General features: G+C 39.1%; 1 protein-coding gene across 10 annotated transcripts in view; it reads right to left on the bottom strand.

Annotated features, from left to right (window-relative positions):
• ST7 (suppression of tumorigenicity 7) overlaps positions 1-15,408 on the bottom strand; it is a 153,436-nt gene that overhangs the window by 66,064 nt on the left and 71,964 nt on the right. For all 10 annotated transcript variants that reach the window (XR_012673184.1, XR_012673183.1, XM_075147250.1 and 7 more), the window contains one exon: positions 4,340-4,422. Coding sequence is in view for 8 of the 10 variants with exons in the window: in XM_075147250.1 (XP_075003351.1) it covers positions 4,340-4,422 (83 nt within the window). In the remaining 2 variants the exon portion in view is untranslated. The remainder of the gene's footprint in view (positions 1-4,339; positions 4,423-15,408) is intronic.

Genomic DNA, 15,408 nt, shown 5'->3' on the forward strand with positions numbered 1-15,408 from the left:
AGCAGAGCAGAAGCTTTGAACAATTACCACATAGTGCTTTTTCAGCCGCCAAAGATTGTACCTGCACAATTGTCAGACTTTCCGGGAGTCTGTGGCAACACCCAGAACTCAAGTCACCTTTCTGCCCCTCTACAGCAGACTACACAAAGGTAACGAAACAAGCAGAAGAACAATTAATATCTACAGAAAATCAGATAGGTCCCTTCTGTGTTACTCAGCTCCTCTCTCAGACTTCCTGTACTAGCACCATTGGCTACAAAAGGCTGGGACTCTCACAGACTATATACATACTTGGGTAGTAGCAGACAGCCCACCTGCTCAACGCTAGCCAGTGTGGAGACTCAGCATTCATGCTTTCCCTCTGTAGACTCATTTTCTAATTCCTATCTCTGAAAGACCTGGTATTTGTTCATTGCAGAATTTCTCATTGTGTAGCAGAAAACTCTTACTGTCCCAAGCTCTGAAGTAGAATAACAAGGCATTCTTGGTGGAGATTCAAGACTGGGGTTCAGTTCTGCCTGTGCTTTGTTAGAACTGAGACTCCATCAGTTTGCAGTGCAAATGCCACCCGCATTTGCTAAACAACTTTCACTCTAGTGATAACTGTATGCTAAATACGTGGCCTTATTTAGAAATCTCAGTAGCATTTACATAGTTCCAGTTCACAGCATTTACTGGACGTCAGTTGTGCTTCATGACAGCTTTATTGCCCTACCTGTGGAAAACCTTAGCCTCTCAGGCACGGAATACAATACAGCTCATTGTATTCTGTGAGACAGAACCCTGCTTTTTACTGGATTAAAAGTAACTGTGGTGGAACCAAGTTTCCAATACAGTATTTCTAACACAGCTTGGAACTTATTTGGTTCCTGTTTTTGAGGCCTAAAACAGTACAGGGATTAATTGAATATAAATTGTTCATTTTAAACTATGTGCTGTAGTCAAGTAATTATTAAGGAGAATGCTTGAGATAGAAAAGTATTTTCTGTACAGTTCTGAGCTATCCAGGAAAGAAAAAAGGTCTGAAATCCTTGCTTCATTTAAGTCACATTGCCTACAGCAAGGCCAGAATTTTACCTAAAGAATGAAAATAAAGTAAGAGACAAAATAAGACAGGAAAGCAGTGTTTTGCAAAGGAGTCACGTAGCATGCGATTGCCCAAAGCTGAACTCTGCGCAGTCACAGTTTCATGACCCAAACGTGAAGTAGGAAAAGTGTTCACTTTCCCATCAGTTACCACACTTCTGAAATGATGGAATTTTCCATCATTTCATAACCTGCAGTGCTGTGATTTCTCCTTCTGATTAGGAATTGCAGCCAACTGATAATGGAAAGAAATCTGCCAGACCATATGGTGGAAAATTCCAAGGAATATTAGTACATCTAGTCTGAAAAATACCCCAGCGATGTAGACTTGACAAGAGAATGTTTATTTTATAACAGAGTTTCACTTAATACAATTAGCAGGATTAAGAATCTTTTAGAACTGCAGATGCTGTGTAGTGTGACGGATAAGTGGGTAGTAATGCAGGCAATTCAGCAATGTTACAGGGCCATTGGTAAAAAGCAAGATTATTAAGAAATAATTAATCCGAAGCATAATTGGGCTAGTGACTGGCTAGCACTACCTCACTAGAACTTGCTCAGCTGTCTTTCCTGATGCATGGTCTGTTCAACTTGCAGTTTCTTCTTTCCATGACCATCTCTGCTGAGTTCCTTTTCCATCATCCAGACCACATGTTCCTCTTGGCGCAGACACCGGTCCCTACAATCTAGGGCTCCTGGCTGTTACCTATGTATCTTTTGCTGGCCTATGTATCTTTTGCACATTTAGGATGGTGGCATATGAACAGCATACAACAACTGACAGCAGTAGTGAAGGTCCACAAAAAAGGCTTTCAATCTTCTTTCAGTCTGTGTCTACACTTCCATCACCTCACTGTTCCTTCAACTTGTTCATAATGCACTCTGTCATACCGCATTTAGTGAATTTCTTCGGTTAAGGCGCACTCAGTCTAATCTCTTCTTGGAAGGCTTCTATCGGTGCACTTTCCCCCCTTCTTCATATCACAGTCTTGAATATTCCTTGCCACTTCCTTCTTGTACTTTCCATCGAAGTACAGCACTTAGAAATTTCTTGCTCGCAAGTCTCCTACTGAGCTCATTCCTCAGAAATTGCCTTCATGACTACAGTACAAAATGTACCTACATTTGCAATCATGCTATACACAGAATTTAGTTACAGATAATTTAGTCTCTCTTTAAGGTTTTTGTTCCTGTTTGATTCTGTAAGATATTTCCATAGGGCACAAACTGTCTTTTTCTTGCCACCTCCTCCCGCTGTCTTCCCTCTCCAACAACAAATACTGAATTGTGCCTGTGGAACCCATGTTATTTCCCTCATTCCTTCTCATCTTGGTGGTGAAGCCTGGCCTTGTGAAGATTTCTTCTTTCTGAGCGAGAGTACTGAATGCTACATTCAGTGTTTTCCTCCCATGCATTTGAGTGAGTTGTGCTGAACTGAATCCAAGTCTTACAGGACTGGCTCCTGTTCATATTCTGAAAGATCTGCTGATGTCTCTGTAGCTCTGTCCTGTGCTTTGGGGCTCAATCCATACAAGGATGATGAATGCCCAAGGTGCAGACATTAAGTAATTGCCTTCTGCTACAAGGAAACCCCAGAGCAAGGCACAGCAGCAGTGCACCTGATGCTTTATACCTGAAATCCTCTAAGTGATGAGAGTCTCACAGGCATTCAGGAGTCAAGGATGCCATTTCTTCGTCTACATCAGCTACAGGCAATGTGGGAGTGAGAGGTGTGGATTTCCCACACCAAACTGATACAGTTTAGTTAGGATCCTAGTCGCTTTCAGGTTTCTCTGAGGTCAGTAGATCCAAGGTGATGTGAAGCCGCCATGCCTGTCTTTTTCCACTTACCACTATGGTAACTACACTCCTAAAATTGGTCTCATTGGTCTCCCAATTACATGCCTAGTTTGGGATGAGGGAGGGTCTGTAGCTTGTATCCAGCAGATTTTAAACACGTACAACTTGTTTTTAGACAAAGGACCTAAGACTGATTGAACAAACAAGACTAAAACAAAGACAACCTTCCCCTGAGGAGGGGAAGTGGAGAGGGAGGTGCTGGGCTCTTCTCCCTGGTATCCAGTGATAGGACGTGTGGGAATGGTTCAAAGCTGCGCCAGGGGAGGTTTAGACTGAACATTAGGAAGCATTTCGTTACTGAGAGGGTGGTCAAACACTGGAACAGGCTTCCTTCCTTTGATGCCCCAAGCCTGTGAGTATTTAAGAGGCATTTGGACAATGCCCTTAATAACATGCTTTAACTTTTGGTCAGCCCTGAAGTGGTCAGGCAGTTGGACTAGATGATCACTGTACGTCCCTTCCAACTGAAATATTCTATTCTATTCTATTCTATTCTATTCTATTCTATTCTATTCTATTCTATTCTATTCTATTCTATTCTATTCTATTCTACTTTATTCTATTCTACTTTACTCTATTCTATTCTATGCATTTGTGAAAGTAGAAAGCCAACTCTCAGCAGTGAGGAAACAGAACAGCTCAATATAAGCATAATACCATAAGTACACCATGCAGATTCTTAGATTTTTTACCTCCATTTGTTTCTGTGAAGATTTTGAATAAAATCCAGAGCAAACGCTCTGCTTTGGACTCCTGCACTGTGATGGTATTATTATGATTCACTCCACTGCATCAATTTGCACAACGAAGCCCTCAGGGATTGCATATGGGAGGAGGGGTTTTTAAAGGGTTTAAAAATACTCTTCAGACCTTTAAGCGAATAGGCAGATATGTATTGAGAAAGATTTTAAAAGTGAAGATCTTAAATAATTATCCCTTAGAATCTTGGCAACAGAACTGGGTTCATTGATAATATTCTGCTTGCTGTTTCTCTAGTAAGTCCTGCTGTAACTTTCTAAAAGGACCATGCTGAGATAGTTGGTACCTCTCCTCCTCTTCTTTTTACTGGCCTTTTTATTTCTGTAGTACTTGTTGATGGAAACACTTAACATGCAAAAACTTGTTATGAATTACTATATGGTTGTTAGTGGGGCACATTGTCCTTCAAAACTTTTTTTCTTCAAAGACACATAGCATTGAAACATTTTCTCTGTCTTTTTTTTTTTTTTTTTGGTTCCCAGAAGTACAAATAAAGAAATACAGATTTTATGTACTGCAGCAATGTAAGTTTAAGGGGAAAAAAAAGACACCTATTAATCTGGATAAAGCCTGAAATCCCATTCTGGAGAAGGAAATCAATTTGTAAAGTGATATTAATATATCTAGTACTTACCAAAATAAGTCCCGAGATTAATGAGGAAGTGCCTGTCAGGGCAACATAGAACTTGGGGGTTAATGTGTTCAAAAACATACTCACTGAAAAAGAAAAGAGAGGAAACCATGAGTACAAGAGCAGGATATGTTCTCCATGTGTCCCCTCCTCCTCCCAACTGCTTTCCAACTTCAGATAAGTTATTACCTTAATTCTGATAAAAAAGACAGTTTAAAGAACATCCTGTTCCATCTGCCTCACATGTGATAAAGCAGAGCATTAGACTGCTACATGCAGAATCTTGTTTTCACAACAAAGTCAGTCACAAGGCATTGGAAAAAAGTTGCACACACGTTTGGGTTTTTACTATTCCAGTCAGCACTCCACTGACACCAAGTTCAGGATTCCCCATGATATATAGAAGACATTTTATTATCACCTTTGGTACTCCATTGCAGTTAGAAATCTTAGGGGTCGATCTCAATGTCCTGCATTCAACATCATTGTCTCAACGTCCGGTCTGACCTTGGTGAAACTATCTGGACAAATTTTTAAAAGTCTTTTACTTCTCATTGCTTTGGTTCCTCACTTATGAAGCAGGAGATAATAGCATTTCCCTAACTCATTCCACTGCATTAAAGTTGGTGAACCACTCAGTATAACAACAGTGAATAAATGCATAAAACAGATTAGGAAAAGACCTAACTGGCTTTCTGATAATTAGGGGTGAAAATCACGATAGCTGTCCAGATTATCTGGAATCTAGGGCAGAAGCAAAGCCAGACAAGCTGCAAGGAATGGCAATTCCATCTGTATGGGCTTCTGGAAATTCAAAGGGCTTTTCTAGTCATACGACATTTTGGAAGCTGCTGAGAGAATCACCAGGTAGTCGTGCTCAGCCCCCATAGAAAATCCCTATGGCCTTAAGAGAATAAAATAATCCTCTTATAGGTTTTGGATCACTCTACAGAAGCTACTAGAGAGAACTGGAGCTCCTCCACTAAACTCTAGATGTTTAAAGAAAACTCTCAACTTCCCATCACCTACATCTTCCACAAATGAAAACATTCTCTATTAAACCACATGGAGCATTAGAATATCTTCTGTAAAAAAAAACCTACTGGTCTCATCCTTAACCAGTGCCAAAGTATTTCTCATACATATATACATACATGTATATACATGCATATATATTTGTATATATACATGCATCCATGACTGAAGAGGGAACCAACAATAGTTAGCAGGTAAATTTAAAAGGCTTGTAGCAGACTACCAGTCATTAAAAAACACTTATAAAAGACCTGGATATGTAGGTGGGAGGCCCTCAGTTCATTCTGTTCCCTTTAGAAATGACACTTACTGAAATTAAATAATATGGAGCCAAAAAATGAAGAGAAGACAACAACAGCAGGATACAAATCATCAAACATATGATTAATTTTCTATGACCAGTAAAACAGAAAATTGTTTTCCAGAAATGCATCACTGAAAGAGATTGAAACCCTGCAATTCAGCTGCTTTGTTTGGGTTTTGGCTGCATATTTTCTATTTTTTTTTCTTGAAAAAGCCATGAACTGTTAAAATGGAAGTGTCATTTTGTGTTCCACTGGAGTGGCATTAAGCATCAAGCTGATATAATAAAGAACTAGTTTGGTGGTTTTTAATTCCATCGTACATTTTCTTTGTATGAGTTGGATGCCAGGTTCTCAGCTAGTGTAAATCAGCATAACATCTCCAATTTTACTGTGTTCAACACAGCTACACTGATTTATGCCAGCTCTGGCTCAATAGTTGGGATTTTCCCACATTTTATTTATTTTTTCCCTGTTCCCATTCTTTCTTTCTTTTTTTTAACGTCTAATACAAGCTGACCTTGAAATAGTAGTCCCTGCTTTCTCCAGCCCCAGTACCTGCTAAGAAGGAAGAGGAATGGAGAGACTGAAATAGCTTTGGCTTCTACAAACCACTCATGAGTCCGTTAGAAGAAACATTCCTCATTCTGGAATGCAAACGTAAACCAGCGACATAATCAAACTGTGTCACTGGCAAAATTTCAGACTGCCAGTGAAACTACTTCCTCCACTTAGGTCAGGATACTCCTGTGAGAGAATATGCTATGATGGGATATAGATGTCCATGTCCCCCATGTAGCACAGTGCTGCTGCACTGCCAACAATAACATGAAAAGCCAGGCAGCAGGAGACTTTACAGAGGTGCTTTCTCTTCCGTTCCTCTGCTATAGCTTCGCAGCTCATGGAATGCTGGAATTTTTCTTACTAAACTGGAAAAATTTTCTCATTACCCTGGAGGAAATTTGATTTCCAAAGTTGTGAAGCCATCTAAGCCTCCTGTGTTTTAGAAGATTCCACATGAGGATATCCATTGAATAAGGACATAATCTATTTGCTTTAAATTCCTATTGCCTGTTTCACTAAGAAATGCTGCAAAGAGAACAAAGCAGTGATGAGATACTCATTGATCGTTACTGACTGCCATCAATAAAATTCGCTTTGGGAAATGCATCCCCATTTGGAAGAGCCCTCTCAACAAATTAGCTCCATGGAGCTCATCAATGGAGTAGAATGAATGAGGCTCTTAAGAACTGCTGTTAGCTTTTCTCTGTCACCACTCTTCTACAAGCAATGTATACTGATTTATAGACAAACCCTCAGATCTGAATGGAGGTAGGATTTTATTTATCTGTCATTTGCACCAGTGCTACTGCTTTCTTCTTTGCTTGCATGTATACTGGTGCTCCTTTATGCTCTTTACTATAGGCTGCTACAATTCTTCCATTTTACAGCTTAGTCATGGGAACTGGCAAGGTGTACAGATATGATGCTGGATGCTTTTAGATTGTATGGGCCAGACTCCCAGCTAACTGGAATAGCTCAGTACGTTTGCTACAGCTGCACTCCACTACCAGAGCTGCTTATCTGGACTATATCTCCATAATCCTTTTGCCATTCTTCTTCCCACTCATTAAATGTAAGAAATTTCTGTTCCATTATGAAAACTATCAACTTCTGCCAATTATTAACTACCCTCCCAATCCCTTTGTCTCCGTAAATATTATTAACAAAAGCAAACATTTTCTAAAAAGAAACATATCTCCAAAACGGTAAAACTAAGCACTGGAGGATCTGTGGTCAGACTATTTTTATTCTGAAGTCAATGAGAATTCAGTCATTGTTTCAGTGGAAACTACATCAAGGCCCAGTTCTCTTAATCCCCAAAGTAAAAATCATCCCACTTTGGGGTTGTCTGATATGCATCATTATCCAAAAAGGAGTATTTCTTTACAGTCAGCATTCTGACACTGGAGAAATCACTATTATATCCAGTGTCTACAACCTGCGTTCACCTGTAGTGTATGCAGGTTTCCTTCAGGGTGTTGCAGTAAACTAGAGCCATTAAATAATGCTAAATGTCCATCTGCCTAAATTTGGATAGCAGTATTTCTCTTCTCTATTTCAATTTGATGAAATAGTAGGATTGAGGAGCAGAGAGAGATTTCTGAGAAATGAGAGTTGAAGATACCTGCAGAAGGTGACTGCAGAATAAAGAAGCCATAGGATCACCAGTGAAAGGTGGTACTGTATGTCCTTTCTTCTGAATTCATAACATGCCGGTGTATGCCTAATTATTTCTGTCCGCAAAGGGAAGATGGTGCAGTTATTCAGCTTGGAGTATCATCTCTTGTCTGTAACTTGGTAGGGCTTAAAAAGGGCATCTAATGAGTATCTAGAGAAAGAAACTTGCCTGATGGTCCTACAGTGCCTACTCATTTGAATTACTGTAAAATCCCAATTATTCCCACAGGCTTTTGATGATGAATGATTTATTTTAGGTGTGTTAATAGCAATGATGGAATACAGTACAGCCTGTTTTTTTAAAGAAAACCAGCATGATCTATAAATGCTGTCTAAACAAGCCAAGCATGTCTGCTTATGAGAAGCTCCTGGCCTTACAAATACCCACCCCCATCTTTCTTCCCTTCTCTTTATTGCTTTCATTTTAATCATGCTTGAGTCATCCAGAATAAGGTACTATTTACATTTCCAAAGGTGCCTACGTTACATTGGTAAATCATTCCAGCCTATTGTATAATATCTAGGGAAGGACTGTTATTTCATTGTTAACTGTGCATGCTCACAGAGATGAATTTACATCCAATTCAATTCATGGCAGACAAGCTAAAAAAGCACACAAGTCCCATCTAATATTCCATGTTGAGGCTAATCAAAAGAGGCAATTGAAATGTTCTTGAACGCTGATGCCGTTTCATTCCTGTTATATATGTTATTCATTGCCAACACTCGTGATTCATTCTGAACATGGGAATAAACAAGAGAGGAAAATCCAGATGTTTTTCAAGTGACAAAATCCTCAAGTCATGTAAAACGTATCACTCAAGGTGATAAAGCACTATGTTGCTTTACAAATTTCTTCAAGGACTTGAGGTATTCAGATTTTAAGCATGTGAGGAACCACAGCAGGAGGAAAATACTGGGGTTAAACTGCTCAAAGTATCATCGTGCTGCTGTATCTGTTAATTACATTAGAAGATCATTAGGGGAGGGAGCATTGCAAACTACCTAGTATTCCCACATGTGGCTTTACTAAAATTACAGCCCATTACCTACTTCTGAATGTGAGGCTATGTAGCTTGCACAGTAAGGTGCGAATAAAAATTTAATAGCAATCTTATATAAATCATCTACACAAACAGATTAAGCAAAAACAGGACTGCATCATTTATGGCACTTCTAAGAGAAAAAATAATTCCCCCAACAGAATGTTATCTTAAAATACAGGTAAACTTAAATATATACCAATAACTTAGTATAAATAAAAAAATGCATTACAGACCCAGAATTAAAGAGCAAACATAAACAATCCAAATATATTGAAATACACATGAAGGCACAGCTCTTTTTGTGCCAGTATCTCTGTGCTCCTAAGTGAGACAAGGTTTCTGGGTACAGCAGTAACTTTTATGAGAACGAATAGCCAGAAAACACAGAAAAGTTTATAGTCACAGAGCCCTTCTTGTGCATTACTGATCCTCAAGTCATCATGGCTATAACGTCTGTGTCACTAAGAAATTTTGCTGCACTTTCTGTCTTCACCCTCCATATTTGCTTGGTATGCAGACCAATGCAAATTCTTGTAACACCAGTGCCAAGAGCCCCAATCCTTTAGACAGGCGACAAGCTAAGAAACCTATCATTGAGGACCTTTGACACAGCAATTCAGCTTCTTTTCACTGCAACCATCCATTCAAGCTGGTGTTCAAACATGGTAGAGAGGATGGGGCAGTGATTGGCTTATTCATGGGATTCATATTCATGTTCATATTCATTCATCACAATCATGCTTATTCACGCAGCACGGATTAATGCAGCCCTCCGATTCAAAGTTGTTGCAGCAGTGAAGATCTCTTCTACCAAACTGTCAGCAAAGAGGGCAAAATAAAGTTCAAAAGACTTAATAAATGTATAACATTCCCCTCTCTGAGTACGAAGTGCTGCATACTCTTGACTTTAACTGAACTATTTATACATAACCTTTTTGAACCCTTAACCCATTCCTCATAAGAATATTAACAATACACTTTTGGGAAAACAGACTGAGTTATGCATTATAAACTATGATGGCCTCCAGCTCAATATAAATACAAACCCCACCAGATTTAAAGCTAGCACAGGGTATTGTCTCAGAAAAAAAAATCTTTTTCCATTTACCAGGGTTTTCCCTGGGAAGCTATCAACATTTTTTTTTATCTTCTTCAGACTTCTTGAAGAATTACCAAAGGAGAACTAAGCATTCAAAAATTTAAGACTGCTGCAGAGTGAGTTTCATTTTCACTTGTTGCAAGTGCTACGGAACTTCCTTCTGTAAGGCCTTTGTGTAGATCTGTTTTCAAAACTTGAAAAAAATAGTCACTCAGAAACAAACACATGGCCGTTCCAGGCAGAAACAGCCAGTGTCTCTGTGCTGTGCCCAAGGAAATCCAGATGCCCACTCACTTTGTTCAACCACCTACTCTTGTCCTAAAGGCATGACGCTGAATGAGAGTCACATTCAGATGTCTGGAGGCTAAGCTAATGGCCACTGAAGTCGTCTGTTGCTCTCAGTGAATGCTGGATCAGAGCCCCGGTGAGAGAAAATGGTGATGTGCCAAAAGCTACCTATTACTTCAGATAAATAATGAACTCTGATTAACTACATAGTTGCACATAATGAAAGTTCTGCCCTTACAGATATTTCTAATTAGTGAAATAAAACTTTTCTGGACTGAAGACCACCACACTCTCATGTTTCCACATCTTAAATGTAGGTTTCCCCCTTTCAACAGAATACCTTTACCACAATAAAAAGGGAGAGTGAGTAGGGATGGTCTATTCTGGAGAGAAGCTGGGTATCATGGGAAAGGCTTTTCAGCCACAAAGCGCAACCCAAAGAGAAGTAAGAGTGGAAGGCAATAATACAATATCAGTTCCAGGTCAAAAACATTACTTTACTTATAACTGAAAAATAAAGAATTTTGAAGGTTGCAGATGACAGCAATAACTTTCTCTCCACTTTGTGATCACCCAGTGGCCCACTGAGCAAATTATGTCCCGCACAGAAAACTGAAACAAATCCTAGCAAATTCAGTCCATGTTTTCCCAAACAACCTGGCCTGAGGATTGCTAACAAATTCAGTTTAATCATTCTCCTCAACTTTTTAACGCATTAAATATCTGAAAACCGAAGTGACACAATGATCAGTGCTGGCCTGCTTTTCAACACCAGGTCTATATTCATGTTATAATGTCCAGAAGTTATCTCATCGGTCAAAATTCTGGCTCAGTCCTAGCAGGAATTAGTCTGTGCTGGTTCTGGAGCTTTTGGGACTTACATGAATATATTGTGTCCTTCAGAGTGCATTAACCATTCAGCCTGTTAGACATTAAGATTGTTCATCCTCACTGAGAGTCATATACAGGGAAAAGTAACTGGTAAGAGACAAGAGCCATCACAGAACTGAGGGCAGAAGGTCATACAGGTGAATCAAGGAAATCAGATCTGGAAGACAAAAAACCACTTAGACACTACTGTGGCTTGGGAAAGGGAAAAGAAAAGAAAACCAGATTAGAGATAGACAAGCATAATACAGAAATGAGTTAAAAGAAAATTAAAAAATGGAATGGCCATAAAAATTAACATGCGTAGAAAAAAGATAGAGACAAGAACAGCAAAAGCAAAAAAGACACACAAGAAATGACACATGCACCATTAATTTAAATAAAGTCTATTTTTACTTTAGCAAAAGATGGTTTGCGATTCAGAAGTATCTTTTCACTGGGAGAAATAAGACTGCCAACACTAATAGCTTTGGTCATTTAAGAAGAGATACTGTCAACAAGTTATTCCTTAGTATCAAATACACCCCAAAGCCTTGTCTCACAAACTAAGGCACTTAACACAAGATGCTACTAAAGAATCGCATTCCCAACTATATTTTCCCAGCATGTCCTGCTAAGGTCAGCTGCTACACTTTCCCCCAGGAACATAGGCTGGAGATACGGGCACAGGATGCGCTGTACCGACCCCAAGAAAAACATTCTCTCTGGTGAATTTAAATACTAAAACCAGCTTAGGATAGCTAGACTCAAGCACAGTATTTTGCTATTCCATTTGTATGAGATCATGAACTCCCTACCTTGTAGATTTGGGGAGAATAAAAGTATGGAGAAAAAAAGATCAACTTTCCCCCATGAAAGCAGCTATTATAATGCAAATTTGCTGCCATATAGTTGCCCCTGCCAAGGGACAGGGACATTTCCTCTTGCTTTCACAATGCAGTGGTGACATGAGTTAATTACACAGCTCCTGTTAATTGCAGAGCATGTTGCTGAACACCAAGATTTGCCAATATATTAGCAGCAAAAATCCCATTTAAAAAAAACAAAAAACAGAAAAAAAAAAACCAAAAACCCCACAGCATGTCCATTTAAAGAAAAAGAAAACGAGGAGAAACCATCTCCTGGGACTTTACAGCCCTCAGCTGTCACGGACTGAACTACTGTGCATTTTTTTATGACCATCACCATGTCCTAATGCTAAAAGCAGACTCCTGGTATTAATAATGTGGAAGGGAGGAACTGGGCCAAATAAGAATGAGGCATGAAGGATGAGCAATGACGTATTGAGTAGAGATGTTAATATTTGGATTTTTAGAGATGTGGATGCATAAAATTGGGTTGTTGCTTGGTTCTTAGTCAAATTCTCTTGCAACAGTTTCAACCTCAATTCTTCTAAAATCGGGTTGCTTGCAAATTGATTTGAAATGCTGTCTTTATACACATCTCCCCTGCAGATTTTAAAGCTTCAAGAAACATATGAGTCTTGTCTTAACTTTTACTTTTACTTCAGTGTTGCACTGTATGAGGAAGCACTCTCTCAGATTTGTGATGGGGGATTTCCTTCACTGTGCAATATTACAAGGTATCTTTGTAGGCAGAACCAGTCCAGATATTGGAGAAAGCACCTTCACAGTTAGCTTGTGGTTTCCTTTTCTAATCACACATATATCAGCATGTGTATGTATCAGCAATTTCCCCAACACAAAAGCAGGGGAAATCCTGACGTGATGCTACAGTCAAATGAGGATGCATTCCCTGATGGTCTCTCATGTGACTGCAGAGTATCACTGTGTATAGACATCTTCTACCTTCTTTTAGATACACATTTGTAAGAGAAAGCAGGAGTATACTGAGCTCTTCAGAGTACAGCTTTGCACAGTTTATCAGGTAGATGAGTTTAAGACTTCTAAGTCTTCAATTTAAGGCACACAGCAATTGGACCCTACAGAAAATGAATAGTAATGTATTTCACTGCAAAAATGTACCTAAGGACTGAAACAAAATGACCTTATTTTCCACTCTGCACCCCAAAGTGTTCTAACATATCCATATTTTAAAAATATTTTTAAAATATTCTTAACATAACTGATCATTCATGTAACTGAACTGATACGGCTTTATCCAGTTTGGACAGGCACTGTTTGTGAAATCAAACTTACCTGTTACCTTAACTGTCGCTTATTCTGAAGCATTACACAGATTTATGTGGTTTAGCCTTTCAAAGCTGTATTAAAACAAAAGCCAATTACTAAACCTCATTATCTGGAGTCATTTAAGACAATTAATGGCTTTTGTGCCAAGTGCCAGATCAGCACAGTTCTCTCAATGGAACAGGGTAAGTTTTGCGCTCTTCTTTCATGCAACACTCAGGGAGGTAACAGCTCCATTAAATCTTTTTTATTTTGGTTCATTAGCTGTCTAAAGAATACGCTAAACTAAAAGTTTGTCACAGTGATGAATTCCAATGCCACAGATAACAAAGGCTAACCTACTGCAGAGAAACAAATCATGCAAAGAGTTTTCACCACCAACTCCTGGCATTCCACAAAAGAGAAAATACCCCATGGGTTCACGTTATCTGGGAACCTGTCTCGGAGGAGCTATTCCCATACTAAGACAAAAAGAGGCACATGGACAAAGCACCTTTGGCGGCCCTGCAGCCTCCTTTTGTGTCTCCATTTGTTCCAGCCAGGATTTGCTATGAGCACTAAACCTACAGATATGAGCAGTGCTACATCTTCCATCTTTGCTTGTGCATTGCGTTCATAGGCATACAAAGACGAAGATCATTATGGTTTGTGCATCCAAAAAAATTGTCTCAGCAATGAAAAAAATTCAGAAAATATGGCTGAAATTTGCATCTTGACTAAAATTTTGACTATTTTTCAGATACAATTTTTTTTTAATTCTGGACAAATATTCTATTCCAGACATTTCTGTTCTAACCTTGATAGCCTCACTCTATCTAGCACATCTATTTTGAGAGCCTCTAAGATGCTGATCTCTTCACATACAAGGAATTGCAAGGTGGTTCTTGGAATAGAGGTGACTGGAAAACATTTTCATAATTAGAGCCAGCAACCTCATGAATACTCCCTGGCGATCTACAATAGCTAATAACATTATCCTGTCGTTGAAAACTCATCTATGCTTCCTACTTACAAAATCAATAGGGTATTCATGCCATTTTTCTCCTGTGAGAAATTTCTACCTATGATAAATTTCTATATGCAACAGGGATTTTTTTCCAGTAATTGATGGTCTGGTTAATCTGGCACAAAAAGAAGGGAAAAATGAATTTTCCATCGAGTGTGATTCATTATTCTTATGTATCTAGTAATCAACTTTCCCTTTCAAAGCATTCTTAAAGCTGAGTGACGCACACAGTAATTGTACAAATGGAAAAGACGACAAGTTAAGTAGAAAACTTTTACCTCTTTGCCTCCATTTTGGGGTATTTTAAAGCAAGCATAGCAGCAGGTTTGACAAGCGCTGTGTAATTTCCATTGTCTACCAGTCTCTGGGGACACCCAAAACTTACTAAAATGGAAAAGGCTCTGTGGTAACTCCGTAGACAGAACTGCAATCTGCATTCAGGACCTGACTGATGAGGAGACAAACTTTGGGGGAGAATTTTGCATAATAAAGATTTTCAATAGAGTGAGCTCCAGAGAAAGAATTTTCAACCAAATGCATGGCAAATGGCGCAGTGGAGGCTGAGGGAGCACCTCTCTCACACGGCCTTATGGAAGTATAGCATGAAGCTAGACTTTTAAAACACGATCATCTTGTGGCCAGGGTGGTCTTCCTGTCCCTACAGGCAGTGAGTCTCGCCCCGGTGTGATTTCCTCCAAAGGCCTCGTGTGTCCACTAGACAAAACTGGACTGTCCATAATTTTGTTTCATGAGAAGACAAATAAAATGCCACTTAGACTACCTCATTAACATTAACAATAATGATGTTATTTAATTTAGCCTTTGATGAAATCCCAGGAGAAAAGGCAGCACAAGACACCCGCTACTTTTCTTACTGAATATTTGATGGTTTTAATTCCAAAAAAAATGGCTGACCAAATTCCAAAAAAAAGTGGCTGACCTGGCTGAAAACAACTGTGAAATAGCATTCTGTCCAATAGTGACTTCTTTCATTTTCCTTTCTTCTGTTTAAAATTA

The sequence above is a fragment of the Calonectris borealis genome, chromosome 1, assembly GCF_964195595.1.
Source record: "Calonectris borealis chromosome 1, bCalBor7.hap1.2, whole genome shotgun sequence".
In the NCBI taxonomy this organism is placed as follows: Eukaryota; Metazoa; Chordata; class Aves; order Procellariiformes; family Procellariidae; genus Calonectris; species Calonectris borealis.